This window comes from Polyodon spathula, chromosome 52 (genome assembly GCF_017654505.1).
Source record: "Polyodon spathula isolate WHYD16114869_AA chromosome 52, ASM1765450v1, whole genome shotgun sequence".
Lineage (NCBI taxonomy): Eukaryota > Metazoa > Chordata > Actinopteri > Acipenseriformes > Polyodontidae > Polyodon > Polyodon spathula.
The window spans coordinates 1,949,993-1,963,038 of NC_054585.1; the positions used below are offsets into that span (position 1 = coordinate 1,949,993).

General features: G+C 36.7%; 1 protein-coding gene across 2 annotated transcripts in view; it reads right to left on the reverse strand.

Annotated features, from left to right (window-relative positions):
• Nucleotides 1-6,693: 6,693 nt before the first annotated feature.
• Nucleotides 6,694-13,046, reverse strand: part of LOC121307061 (roquin-2-like) — a 46,719-nt gene continuing 40,366 nt past the window's right edge. For both annotated transcript variants that reach the window (XM_041239158.1, XM_041239157.1), the window contains exons 20-21: nucleotides 11,824-11,972; nucleotides 6,694-10,467 (exon numbers count right to left, since the gene is read on the reverse strand). In XM_041239158.1, coding sequence (XP_041095092.1) covers nucleotides 10,278-10,467; nucleotides 11,824-11,972 — 339 coding nt within the window. In that variant the 3' untranslated portion in view covers nucleotides 6,694-10,277. The remainder of the gene's footprint in view (nucleotides 10,468-11,823; nucleotides 11,973-13,046) is intronic.

A 13,046-nucleotide genomic window follows, 5' to 3' on the forward strand; every position in this document is an offset into this window, starting at 1 on the left:
AGAGCGCCTGCGCAACTCGCCTCAATTCGGCCTCTGCTGGTAGAGATTGTTGTAGCGGGGAAAAGCGCTCTGTACCCGGCGTTCACAGGTCACAGAGGTAGGGGAACCGTACTAGTTTTGTGGATGTCAGTTACTAGTCACGTTTCTGTAGTTTTTGTAATTATTTTTTTATTCGTGTTATAGAATTTTTATAAAATATTTTTTTAAGGGCTAAGGTGGTCAGTCTGTCAGTTACTGAAACGAGATTTTTGTTTTCCTTCATTAAAAGAAAATAATTTGGCACGTCAGTCCCATTTTGTATACATTTTTGATTAACTACTGTACGTGTAAAGAGTCGTATAAATCCCTCTTAACGACAACTAGCCTGCCATTCAGGATTTTAAGGAGTTTAATACTGTAATGCTTTAAGTTTTGTTGTGTCAGATTTAAATTCCGTTTTTAGTTCCAATTTCCCGTTTGTTTGGAAGTAGGACGACGTCTGAGTGAAGTTCATCAAAATAGTTTCTTTCTCTCAGCTATCTTGCTGACACACTTGAAGAACAGTAGCCTACAGCGAGTGCAATAAATCAACTGCCATACTGACAGTGTTTACCGCTTTGCCCCATACTAGGGAAAGAATAGAAACGTTGGTCACACTCGGGTGAAGTGTTATAGTTGTTTTACTGTTAACCATTAACACACGTGTAATTGTTGTTAATGGTTAATTAATATGTTGCTAATGGCTAGTCAGTTAAAAATAACATTCTGTTAAATTAAAATTAAAGGCATTCGCTCAGTAGTCAAAGGCACTTGGTTATTCATGAGATTTACCTGTAAATGTCCGAAGTAAAGCGTTATGTTTCGGACATTTACCGATTTACTTGGTAAAGTTGACATTTACCAGTAAATCTTGAAATCTGCCAATAATCAGACTTTTGCTGTAACATATATACTATAGAGAGAGAGCGAGAGAGAGAGAATTCAAAAAAAGCAAACAGCTGTGTATCCAAGGAGAATCAGAATCCGATACTCATCAATCACTACAAATACTTAATGAAAAGGAACAATGATTAAGACACATGAAAAATTGATAACCACATATACAGTCTACCTGGCTATTTCTACCACACTATCTGAAGAAGGCAGAATTTATAAACTGTTACAGAAAAGATGGAATTATTTTCCTGTAACTCACTGAAGAGGCCCATCTATTATTTTTTTTTTTTTTTATAATATATGGATACCCAGGTAAGCAGGTTTAAGAAGCATAGAATATATAAAATATGGTTCAGAATATGTTACTACACATTGGCAATGTAAAAGGAAAATTGATCCAAAGTTGGTATAAAACCAGGGGTGTCCAAAGTTGGCATTTCTATTCCTGGTCTTTGTTCCAGCCCTGTTCTAAATTGTTTAAGTGAACCAATTAAACCTTGCCAACCTGGGGTGGACTGGCCCTCCAGGGCTGTGATTGGACACCCCTGGTTCAAACACACTCTGATGTCTTTGGATGACAACTAGAACCAAAGAGCTTTTGTATTCTGGTCAAAGCAACTTTGCACAGACAAAAAACAATATTTGAGTAATTGCAATAACTGAGAATGATTACAAAAATCATAAAAAGAGAAGGGAAAAATGGAACTAGAAACTATTTTCTTTTGAAGCCACTGCTTTTTTTCCTTAGCTTCATTCACAATAGATCCACCTTACCTCCAGAACAGCAGGCCTACTTATTATTTTCCACCCAGAGAACTGCTTTTGTACTCCTGATTGTAAGTGTGCTTTGGTCCCTTTAAGCATCAAAGATAACCATCGTCTTTTAGATCACATCATTGTATCCCCAGAGCTCTGTGTCAAAGTCATTCTTACTCTCTGCACTTTAATGGAGCCCAGTCAGTCCCTTTTTTTGCTGTAAACTACTGCACCTATAAGACTTGTATATTAATCTCTCAATACAACTAGCCTGCCATTGAGGATTTTAAGGAGTTTAATACTGCAATGCTTTAAGTTTTGTTGCATCAGGTTTAAAATCTAGTTCCCATTTCTCGTTGATTTGGAATTGACACGAAGCCTGAGTGAAGTTCATCAGAATTGTTTATCTTTCTCACAGGAATCTTGCTGCAACTCTGCTCTCAGTAGATGTACCAGGAGCTATGGTAAAAAGAACACAAGTTAGTATAACTGATACTTCATACCTGTGTAGTTGCTGGTAAAGTACAGTACATCAATGCACTGTATAAGCAGCTATTAAAAGCTACTTGGAGAATATGGAAGAAATAGTATACAGAAGTTTGAAAACAGCCGCACACACAGCGATACTGCAATAGACTGCTAGTGTGTATTGATTTATTGTGATGCCATGCAAAAAAAACTAAATCTAATTCCCTCGAATGCTTGTTTTAGACAGGTGTGGAAAAGAGTTGGACAGTACTCCTTATTCTATGTGTGACAATTAGTCACAATACAAAGACCCGCAATTGAGTGAAACACAATCAACCATTTTGTGTAGGCATAATAGTAAAACACAGACACAAATGATAAACCATTGAGAATGGTGGTAAACTGCATACTGAGTGTGCAAATGTGCCATTGAGAACTATTGGTTCATTCATTTTTTTATTTCTCATTAATGAAAGGTGGTTCTGAATTATTTTATATAAAGTTGTTCCAGTCTCTCCAACATATTTGATTTCATCACATTTTTCACAGGCTATTCCATAGATAACTTTGCTATTTTTACAGTAGGTATTAGTTGTTAGTGGATGTGTGCTGTTCTGGTGTTTAATTATATTTTTTCTTTTGTCCATGTATTTACACACTTTACATGTACTAGAGCAAGTATTTCTATAACATATTCTGTCAATTATTCTTTATGTTTACTGTGAACTCAAATATCACCTAAATTAGCTTCTCTTTTGAATGCTTCAACTGGGGCCTTAAGAAATACTTTTTTCAATTTTTCTGAATTATGTAGAATCTGCAAGTGTTTCCTTTCTTAGAAATATTGGGCAAAAGTTTAGATTAGGTCATTACTACTGGGACCTTTTTTCTCTATTTTTATAATCTAGTAGATCATCTCTTTTTAGTTTATCCACTTGTCTTAACTCCGTCTCCATAATTCTTTCTTTGTTTCCTCTTTTTTTATGATTTGTTTTTAATACATTTCTTTGTTTTATAGTCACTTTCTTTTGAGCATATTCTTTGTGCATATTCTTTGCATTCTTATTCCTAGACCCTTTGGGATTGCCCTTTTAGTTGGGAAGTTGGATCTTTTGGGCAAAAACCTATATATAAAGGTTCAACTTAGATCGATATATTTGTAATCTCTATATGAAAATGCACCATGACAACTCTGTACTGTAATTTTACAATTTTGCCATGCTTACCCCTTGTTTATACTTTGCATTTAATGTAGTTTGCCATGTTTTTAATGTGCTTTTCCATACAGCGCTGGGATTTACAATGCTTACCATTACCTTAGCATGCTTTTAGTACGCCATTACACTTCTACTAGCGTAAAGTTTTATAATAGAGTCACAAGGATCACACATTCACTGGAAGCATGATACAAACTGCAATACAACTGATAGCAATCTGCATTGCTAGGGTTACGGCTAAATGGCTCTTTAGATAAACTGATTTGGGGTTTGCTTTATAAACGTTTACTATGGAAACATTACACAGCAATAGTTTTACTATGCTTTACCTGTCTGTGATTCACACTGTTGATAAAGCATTGCTGGGCTTTTACTGTGGTACACTTTCAAAAGGGTTACCATGTGACACCTATCACATGATGATCCTGTTGTTTTTTAACCTGTGGAACTGTACCTGGAGGCATATAAGGAAATAGCAAGAGCAGAAACTAAGGGTGTCTGCTCCACTGTTAATTAATACCTAGTCTCTCTCTAGTGCTTGCTTCCTTTCCATTACCAGCCAGCTGCTTCCCCTTAATAACTGACATGCTTTGCAGCCGTAAGATTCTTGAACCCGATGACACTGCTAAGGTGAACTGATCCAGGATGTGCAAATGGAACTGATTTTCTATAGTCACCGTCATGGACGGGCTTGTTGTTTGGCACACATAAGTGAAGCCTCTAGGGTGTTTTATTCTTTGAAATAAATAATTCTTTGCGACTCCTCTGTATTTCCCTACAATCTCATCATCTCAATAATTTATGCTAAATAATATTAATACCAAGTTTCGTGACTGGTTTTCCAGAGAGGGTGACATATGTCTTCTTTTCAAATACAGTGTCTTGAATTTGTGGTCAAACACATGATCTTCCCACTTACTTGCCAAGGCCATCTAGTGGTCAAACAAGTGTATCTTCAGAAGGTTCAAAGCAGTCAATAAAGCTCTCCATTGGTTAAAGACAATGGGCTGCACAGTTGATGAAAGCTTACTGTGCAGCAGTATGTACATTTTGGGCATGAGCACGTTGGGCTCATTATAGGGTTGTAACCAATTAAATCATTCCATCAGTCTTAAATTTCATGCACTTCCATTTGCTTTGAAAGAAGCTATGCAGAAACATTTTCAAAAAGCAGGTTAAAGAAAGTTCTGTTTGCATGGAATTTTCACCTCAGCAGTGTCAATGAGTTGAAAGTATGTCACTGGCTGGTTGCAAAGCATTTCAGACTAACCCAAAACACCTGTTTGTTTGACCTTTTCAAGACGGCTGCCACAACAGGATTCTCTGCTTAAGGCACGCTCCATCTTGGTGAGGTCGTGCAAGTTACTACCTCTGGCGCCTCCATCTGTCAGTAGGCCATATTTCACTCTTTTTACCCTGCCACAGAATGGGCCTTGTTTATGTTTTTTTTTTTTTTTTAATTTTCACTAAACTATTGCTTATTTTTGTGTTTTTAAAAATAGTTGTTCTAAAGTTTCACTCAGCTTCCAATTTTACCCTATTTCTGCGATTTGTGAACAGTGTCTTGAGTTCTCTTTATATACACTGTAAATTTAAAGGTCATCAAGTACTAGAGGAATAATAATTCATGGTCTAATGAAACTTGAAGAGCGGTCTGCAGTGTTGAAAGGGTTAATGATCTACAGTAGTCTACTGTTTATATCACTGTAAACCCTATTATATTACCCAACTCATACTGTTTTGACACAGATTCAAAGAAGTTGTGTTGGGTTAAGTGAACTCTTGCTTAGCCCAGGAGCTGCTCTCATTATTAACACATTAGTGCTCATTAGTCTGTCTGGCAGCATGCTCATGATATGCAGTAATAAGTGGTTGCCCTAAGGGGTCAGACAGAGACTGTTTCCTTACCACTAAATGCTCAAACTTCAGCTGATTAGCTGCACAATTAGACTGCAGGGAACCCTGTAGATTGTAAACAGCATATAACAATCCTTTAAAAAGCATTTAGTAATGCGATATAATCTTCGGGTCGGAACAAAGGACTGAAGATATTTGGTTTGGAAACCAGTTTAGTCACTGATGCACAATGTAATTTTGGCAAAAAGTCACTTGACCAAGAGGTGCCAGGATGTTGGCTAGGTAGATACGTTATTAAAGGACTGCAAACATCTGTGCATATAGACTTGAATAGAAACAAATGGGCTAAGACTGAAAGCAGATCTGTTTGTGCACTGCAAGTACAGATGTACAGTTTCTTGTTTAGGTTTTGTAGTAATTGAACTGGATGTTACCATTCATTGTTTCAAAATGTTTTTATGGGTTTTGTCCAGTAGGTGGCGCTGCTGCTGCTGCTGCTGCTATTGTGACGTTTTGATTTTAAATCAGTGTCAATGTTCTTTTCAGTTAGTTAGCCAGTCACAGAAAACGCTCATAGCCCATTTTGTCTGGCGCTTGTTTTCCTCAGTTATGTTCATTTCTAGGTTGTCTGAATCTGCTTCCTTTACCTCAGTATGGTGAGATGTTGACATTTTCTCTTGTATTTCAATGTTTTCGACTGCTGAACTTTTCTAGTTAATCTCAGGGATTGCTGTCATACGGACTGACTGGAGTGGTTTTGTTTACCCAGGCGTACAGTTACTGTGGGCGTATTGATTTTGTTTACTGCGATGAGGCCCATTAGGAGAAAGAAGTTCTGTACTGTTGTGTTATCACAACATATCTAATGACTAGGGAGAAGGTCTCAGCCAATCAGAATCTCAAGGCGTGGTGATATCTCATGATAACACACAACCTGTCGTGGATTATTGCTTAATTACTAATTTTCTCGCTCTATTGCTGACACAAAGATGTACAGAACTCCTAAATTGATTTGCTTTTATGGTGGATTCCTTGTCACTGAAAGACACTACTCTTTGATATTGCCAGAACATACACCCAGTCATTATTGAAACTAATTCTAGCTAGTGCCAGTGTACCTCAAGGAACTTAAAATAATTGTAAAGTATGTGTCTTAACAGTTTATAGGATCAAATAGCATATACGAAGTGCAAAAAAATAAGGTGACATCCCTTCTCTGATTTCAATGACCTACTTCTAATGGAATTAATGTACAGCAGACAGCACCATCCGGTGGTCAAATGTTGTTTTGGCATGTTGAAATCAAATTTTATCATTTGTTCTGCACACCTGTAATAGATGTAATTTGTCTTTTACACACAGTAAATATTAACATTCAGACTTCTAGAATATAGATTAGTTAGAAGGCTAGACAAGCACATGTATATTTTAACTCTACTTTCTAGACCTGAAAATAAATTGAAGGAAAAGCAAACAGTGGTTCAGTGGACACATTTTATTTTGTATGCATGCAAATACATTTCAGGTACTGCAAACTCTCCCATCAATCATCTTTTAAATAATGAAATCTTGCTACAGCAAACATTTAATAAATAATTCACTCTTTGCTATTCCACATCTTCAGAAAACAAACCAATACAGCCTAGTTTTCCAAATCCTAAAACAAAAGGGAAACCATTGCAACTTGGCTGTTCAAATAAACAAGCAGGAATAGAAATTATTCCCAGATATTCCCGCTTATTTGTTAAAAGAAAATGTTTATATTAATGTGTATATTTAAAATACAGCGGCGTATGTCATAAAAATAAGCATGAAATCCATCTTAAATCGATGGTGCCAGCTTTGTACGTGACAGATCTTTTATTTCATTTACAATTCAATCAACAATAGATTTGCAAAGAAAAATGTCTAATACAGACGTAAAAAATATTAACACTTGAGCTCCACAATCGGTTGTACAATTGACACAGGCCTCTTTTCCCAAAACCTTTTTCCAGCTAAAGCAAATTTTTAAAATTCAAACAATACAAAAAGAAGACTTTCTTTTACAGTATTTCCAGGGAAACAAATATATGCAATAAAACAGTAGAAACGCAGACAGCAAATGCTGCAAGCTTACCACGCGATATTTCAGGTGTCCATACAGTGGGCATGTGCAGTACAAATAAAACCCACGTGTTGTATCACAACTACAGTATAATGTACTCGTCTGCCCAGCTAAGAATCGCATGCATGTCCATGCCTTGGATTAATCGAGGCTGATGCTGGATGGGTTCATGGGATATGTGCAACTGACTTGTAAAGCAGTACTGCACTGAATAAGAGATTTCTGTACCTGGCAACCTTATTTCAAGGATGACTAACGATTAAGAGTAGGGCTGACAGGTGTAAAAACACAGATGGTCTCTCTCTCTCCCAAAATAATTGATTTATAAAAAATGCATCCCAATCCCTTCCAGCACAACCAAATAAACATACCAAATAATAAAGTTCTGTACACAAGATTAACTTATGTAATATCATGTTCACCCTCAGAAGGCGCTGAAGATGTCATCAGTAGTTTTGGAACATAAGAGGGTTTTTTTTTAATCCCCCCCGAGGGCTATAGTGACAGTGTTTCTACATCTCCTTCTATTATTAAGAAAGTAAACAGAAATGAGAATCCTAGAAGGTGGACTTCGTATCAACTTGATAAATCTCACCACAGTGACTACATGAATTCTGCCATTTCATGTCATTCTGTAGAACAAAATATGCACATTCTCTAATTACAGTATTTAACAAAATACTCTTTACAAAAAAAAATACAATAGAAATTGTTTCGTATAAAACAAACATATTCAATGATCACCCGATTGTTTATATTAATTCACACACACACACACACATACATACACAACCACATGCAATGCGTACAGTATTTGTTCATGTTTTGAGGTTTCAGAAAGAGCGGACACGCAAGTCACCAAACAGCATATTAACATATTTACATATGAATGGCATTACTATGCATTAAATTACATGATACTAGCTTAATATGTTCAAAATATTAACTTTTGTCAAGTAGGGCTTTCAATTTTTAAATAAAAATATTCTTTATATGACATGATCCACATCAACAAACTAGCTGAATGCAATTTTATATATGTGTGTATATCTATATATATGTGTGTGTGTGTGTGTGTGTTCAGCTAGAAAGTTTGGTGTAAACAAAGGTTAGCTTTTTACAACACATACAGTATAAGCATAAAGTTTTGGCCAGTATTGAGCCATTAAGAAATGCACAGTATTCACTTATATCATTAAAAAAAAAACAGTTTACAAGAGATCTGTCAAGTTGATGCGCAAATATCATAGCCATTTCTTTTCTTTATAAAACACATAATATAAAATCCTATTATGAATAGGAATATTGCCTATTTTACTGCTCAACATGTCTAGAAACATCAAGCAGCAATGCATCGTCGTTTACACTTCATATAGTACGAATGCCCTCAGGAGAAAATATCCAACCAAAGGTGACAAAACTAATAAAATACCATTTGTGAATTCTGTTGTCTTTCAGAACTCCATTGACCAATAATATGATCTTATTACTATTTTTTTTTTCTACAGTAACTAGCAGGAACCCCTTGCAAAAAACCTGGTGAAAGATTGACGTTCAAAAACAAAATAACTCCAAAAAAACTCAGTACAAAATTTAGAATCAACTTCATAGAAGTTATTATAATAAACATGTTGGTCTGTAAAAATCAAAATAATTGACAACAAAATAGACTGAAGAAGGAAGACTAAAAGTGGACAATACAGACTCAAAGGCAATATATAGTTATTCTCAATCTTTTTAACTGGGCTGTGTGCAGTAAACGGCTCATTTAGCTGAAGAACCAGAAAATGACTTCAGCTTTCCAAGTGTTACATCACTGCATTAGTGGCGTTTCGTACAACTTCTTGTAAAAATTAAGTATATTATGAAATGTGATAATGCTTATGTTTTTAATAAATGTGACTGATTTGATTAGTGGTGTACCACAAAAGTAAAAACAAAATAACACTATTGCACACATTTTAACTGTGAAATAGATTTACCTGTGAATAATGCAGTTACCTGATGCATGAAAATAGCTCTATCATAATTTACCTTTTAGGCTTTTTTCTGCACAATTCACTGTCACTATTATACATGGACAGTAAACACCCTGTTGATAACAGTGACAGTAATTGCTGTGGAATTGATATTAAGCCAAGACAGTACAAATGAAGTCATACAAATACAAGTATAATCTTTTTTTTTTTTTTTCAGGGCATTAAAAATATCAGCAACAGGAGCTTGTTTTTGTCAGTGCAAACAGTTCTAAAAGACAGCTTTCACTGTGGGGTTATAAGAAGCATTAAAACGAGATTATCTCTTAATTTAACAGATGCTGATCTGACTATTTTTACTTTCTTACACGTTGTTAAATTGCACCTGGCAGCTGGGCACTGGAAGTGGATTTCACTGCACTGGCTACCTTCATGATCTCTAACGCACATGCAGGAATGTACAGTGTAAAGTGTACTTTTCACCTTAAAAACTGCTGTAGTGTGACACTCCTGAGTTAGAACACCATCACAGGGAAAGCTTCAATCTTTCACTACTAACACATTCAAAATATCAGCAAAATGTGCAAATATGCCATTAGACCAATACCAACAGTGTTCAATATTGTCGTAGCACATTAACATAAAATAATAACAGAGGTACATTTTTTTTCTTTCACTAGGTGCATAAATGCAGGGTCCTGCTAGTTCCTAACGAGTTGTTTCAATTGACAAATTAACCATTCTGTATAAAAAAATTGCTTCTTTTAAGCATTAAATCCAAATTCCCAAGACATTGAAAAATGAACGCATTATTTCAATAATCAAAATAAAAAAAAACATGTCAGAATGATAATTTAAAAGAGCTTTTTCCTAAAGTATCAAAGTCCACAGGAATCTTGTTAAAAAACAAACAAAAAAACTACAATAAAAAAACCAATATTGTAAATGCTTTGTTTTTGTAGATGTCACAATCATTTCCCTTCAGCTTCCATTAAGGAGCATCTCTCCATTGGTGGCGGGTTTAGTCAGATCTCCCTGTGTTGCTGTTTTCAGGACCAGTTTGCTGATGCTGAGCGCAGACGTGACTGAAGCCGAGGAGCTGACTCCACCTGCAGGGGTCATCGCCTTGCTGAAACACCAGGTCATGGGTTGGATAACTCTTTGTTTTTTACTGGTGGGAAAGGGAAAACAATTTCGTTCAGCCTTTTAATACACACGTTGAGACAAAACAACTTTAAATATTCCATTTCGGACTGAAAAACTGGGTCTGTGTACAATTCCTTCATTTGTTTTTTAAATTCGGCACACAGGAACATTTTACCAGCTTGTTTTTTTGGTTTTGGTTTTTGTGAATGTGAAATTGAATTATGCAAAAAGAAAAAAAATAAGCCATCTCCACGCAAAGCTTTAAAAAAAAAAAATAAATAAATAAAAAATACAAAACAAGCAGTTAATGTAAAGTAACCTGCAACTGATGGCTTGTTTCTTAACTCTAGAAATCCCTGCTTCCCTGGTTCTGCTTTCTTAATATCTCTGTCACGGTACTTTGTGCTCTTTCTTGATATTGCCCACAGCCGATAAGCAGCTCGGTTTGAATATTGCTTCGGCTATTTTAAACAACAACATCTGCAACGTGTGCTCCATCATATAATCCCATTGCACAAAAAAAAAAAAAAAAAAAACTTTGACTGGTGTATTGAAACGTCACTGTTGCACGCAGCTGACTGACACGCACACACAGCCCGCCTCTCAAAGGGGAACGCACCAAAAGACTGATTGCTATAATTCTTTCTGATTCCATCGCAGAAGCTGCATTTGCTGCCAATGCCATTACTCTTGTAGCCTGCTTTTGATATTTATTTATTTAGGTGGTTGATTGATCAGGGCGGTTAGTGACGGTCGGATACACAACGTTCCACTGTACTTGGATATGTTACACAAAGGTAAAATATTCCCATTTCCTGGGGATTCTGGAGGGAGCGTCGCATTGGCTGCAGGTCTCCCGTGGGTTAGGGAGGCAAAACTGTCAGGGACTGTTTCTCCTCATTGCGCTACAGCAGACCCTACTGGCCAGGCGCCCAGTGAGCTCAGGTGGACACCTGCAGGGCTGGCCTTTGTCATCGCCATCCTCCGCTCTTGAATTCCTGGATATAAAAAAGGAAATTGGCTTGGTGATAGGATCGGAGGACATCCACTGATACTTCAGTTCTGAGCTGTGTGGGAAATTGCCGTAGTGAGGGAACATAATAATTGGCCATTCTAAAATAAATAAATATTCCCCTTTCTGTATAATGTATCATGTTTTTAGAGACTTTGTTTTGATGGAGCCCGAGTTAAAATTGGTTTGATCTCAGTATGCTGCTGATTTAGACTGTGAACAAGATATGCTGTTTGACAAAGCAGTACAGTACACATAAAGATATACTATTTGTAAGAATGTATTACAAAAGGTTACAAGGAATCGAATTTAGCATTAAAACTTAACATTACTACTGATGCAAATGTCCACATGCCACAGAAGACTTACTTGATTGCAATTTGTTTCAGTATATGATTCCCCACTTTATCTGATGTAACTCTGTCTTGTTGAATCGTCTGGTGTCCATTACCAGCAACAGTTCCATTGGAACGTTTATCATTGTGAGAACTGATACACAGCTGGTGTGAAAGAGCCTCCTACAATAAGAAAACAAGATATGTCAGTTACCTACATCACACATATAGCATTTAAAACATGTCTATGCACAGTTTCTATAAAAATCTAATAGGTTTCTAGATGGGTTCAATGTACTGATCAAGGGCTGAGAGGTTCTAATGGGTTCCAATAATTAATCAAACACTTTGTTATATCTAGGTCCTTGATTGGATTAGACTGGAAAAGCGACAAGTGAGTATCACTGCTTTTTATTAAACTTCAGGATCTGAGGACTTGTTAATGCAGGAGGCTAGGGGTGCACAATTCTGACCATCGAGATCCATTTCAATCCAGGTGTGAGGCGAGAGTGTATTAAATGGAATGTCCAGACAGTAATTTATGTGTACAGAAATAAAATAATTTATTTTTATTCTCTATACACAACAAAAGGATTAAATAACAAAAGAAAACAAAATGGTGTGAGGGAAGGAGTGCAGGGGTGAGATCCAAAACAAACTGTGATGACTCGTCTTTAATTGTCGTCGTGGCGACCCATACATAAACAAAAAAAGACAAAAGAAATGTTAGTGTTTTTAAAAATCCCGCTGCACCAAACCAGTCTCTCCCTTCACCCGTTACTCCTCCTACTTTACTTTCGGACCAACCCCGAACACAGTAGTACGTTCCCTTTAGTATGTAATGTCCCGCCTCTGTAGTCAGTGGAACACCAATCCCCAACCGACACGTGTCCTTATCCTTCACTTGACTCCAGTGGCTGGAAGTTACATACTCGTACTTCCGCCCCTCACCAAGGTGCCGCCCCTCAAAAGATGACTTTTGCCATGGTCACGAGATCTTGGTAAGGGAAGTCCCGAGTTGGTTTGATGCCATCTACTGTCGGGAGGCTGAATCACAGACCGAAAACCCTTTGACTCATCACACCAGGTCTTTATTCCAAGCAGGTCCTAAATTAACTTAACTGGACCTGCAAAAGATCATTTCAGTATCGTAGGACCTCTCTGGAACAAAACCTCACACTGGACTGGATCTCAAGGGCCAGAATTGTGCAACACTGGTCTCAACTCAGCCCCCAGCAGACAATGATAAGACCACAT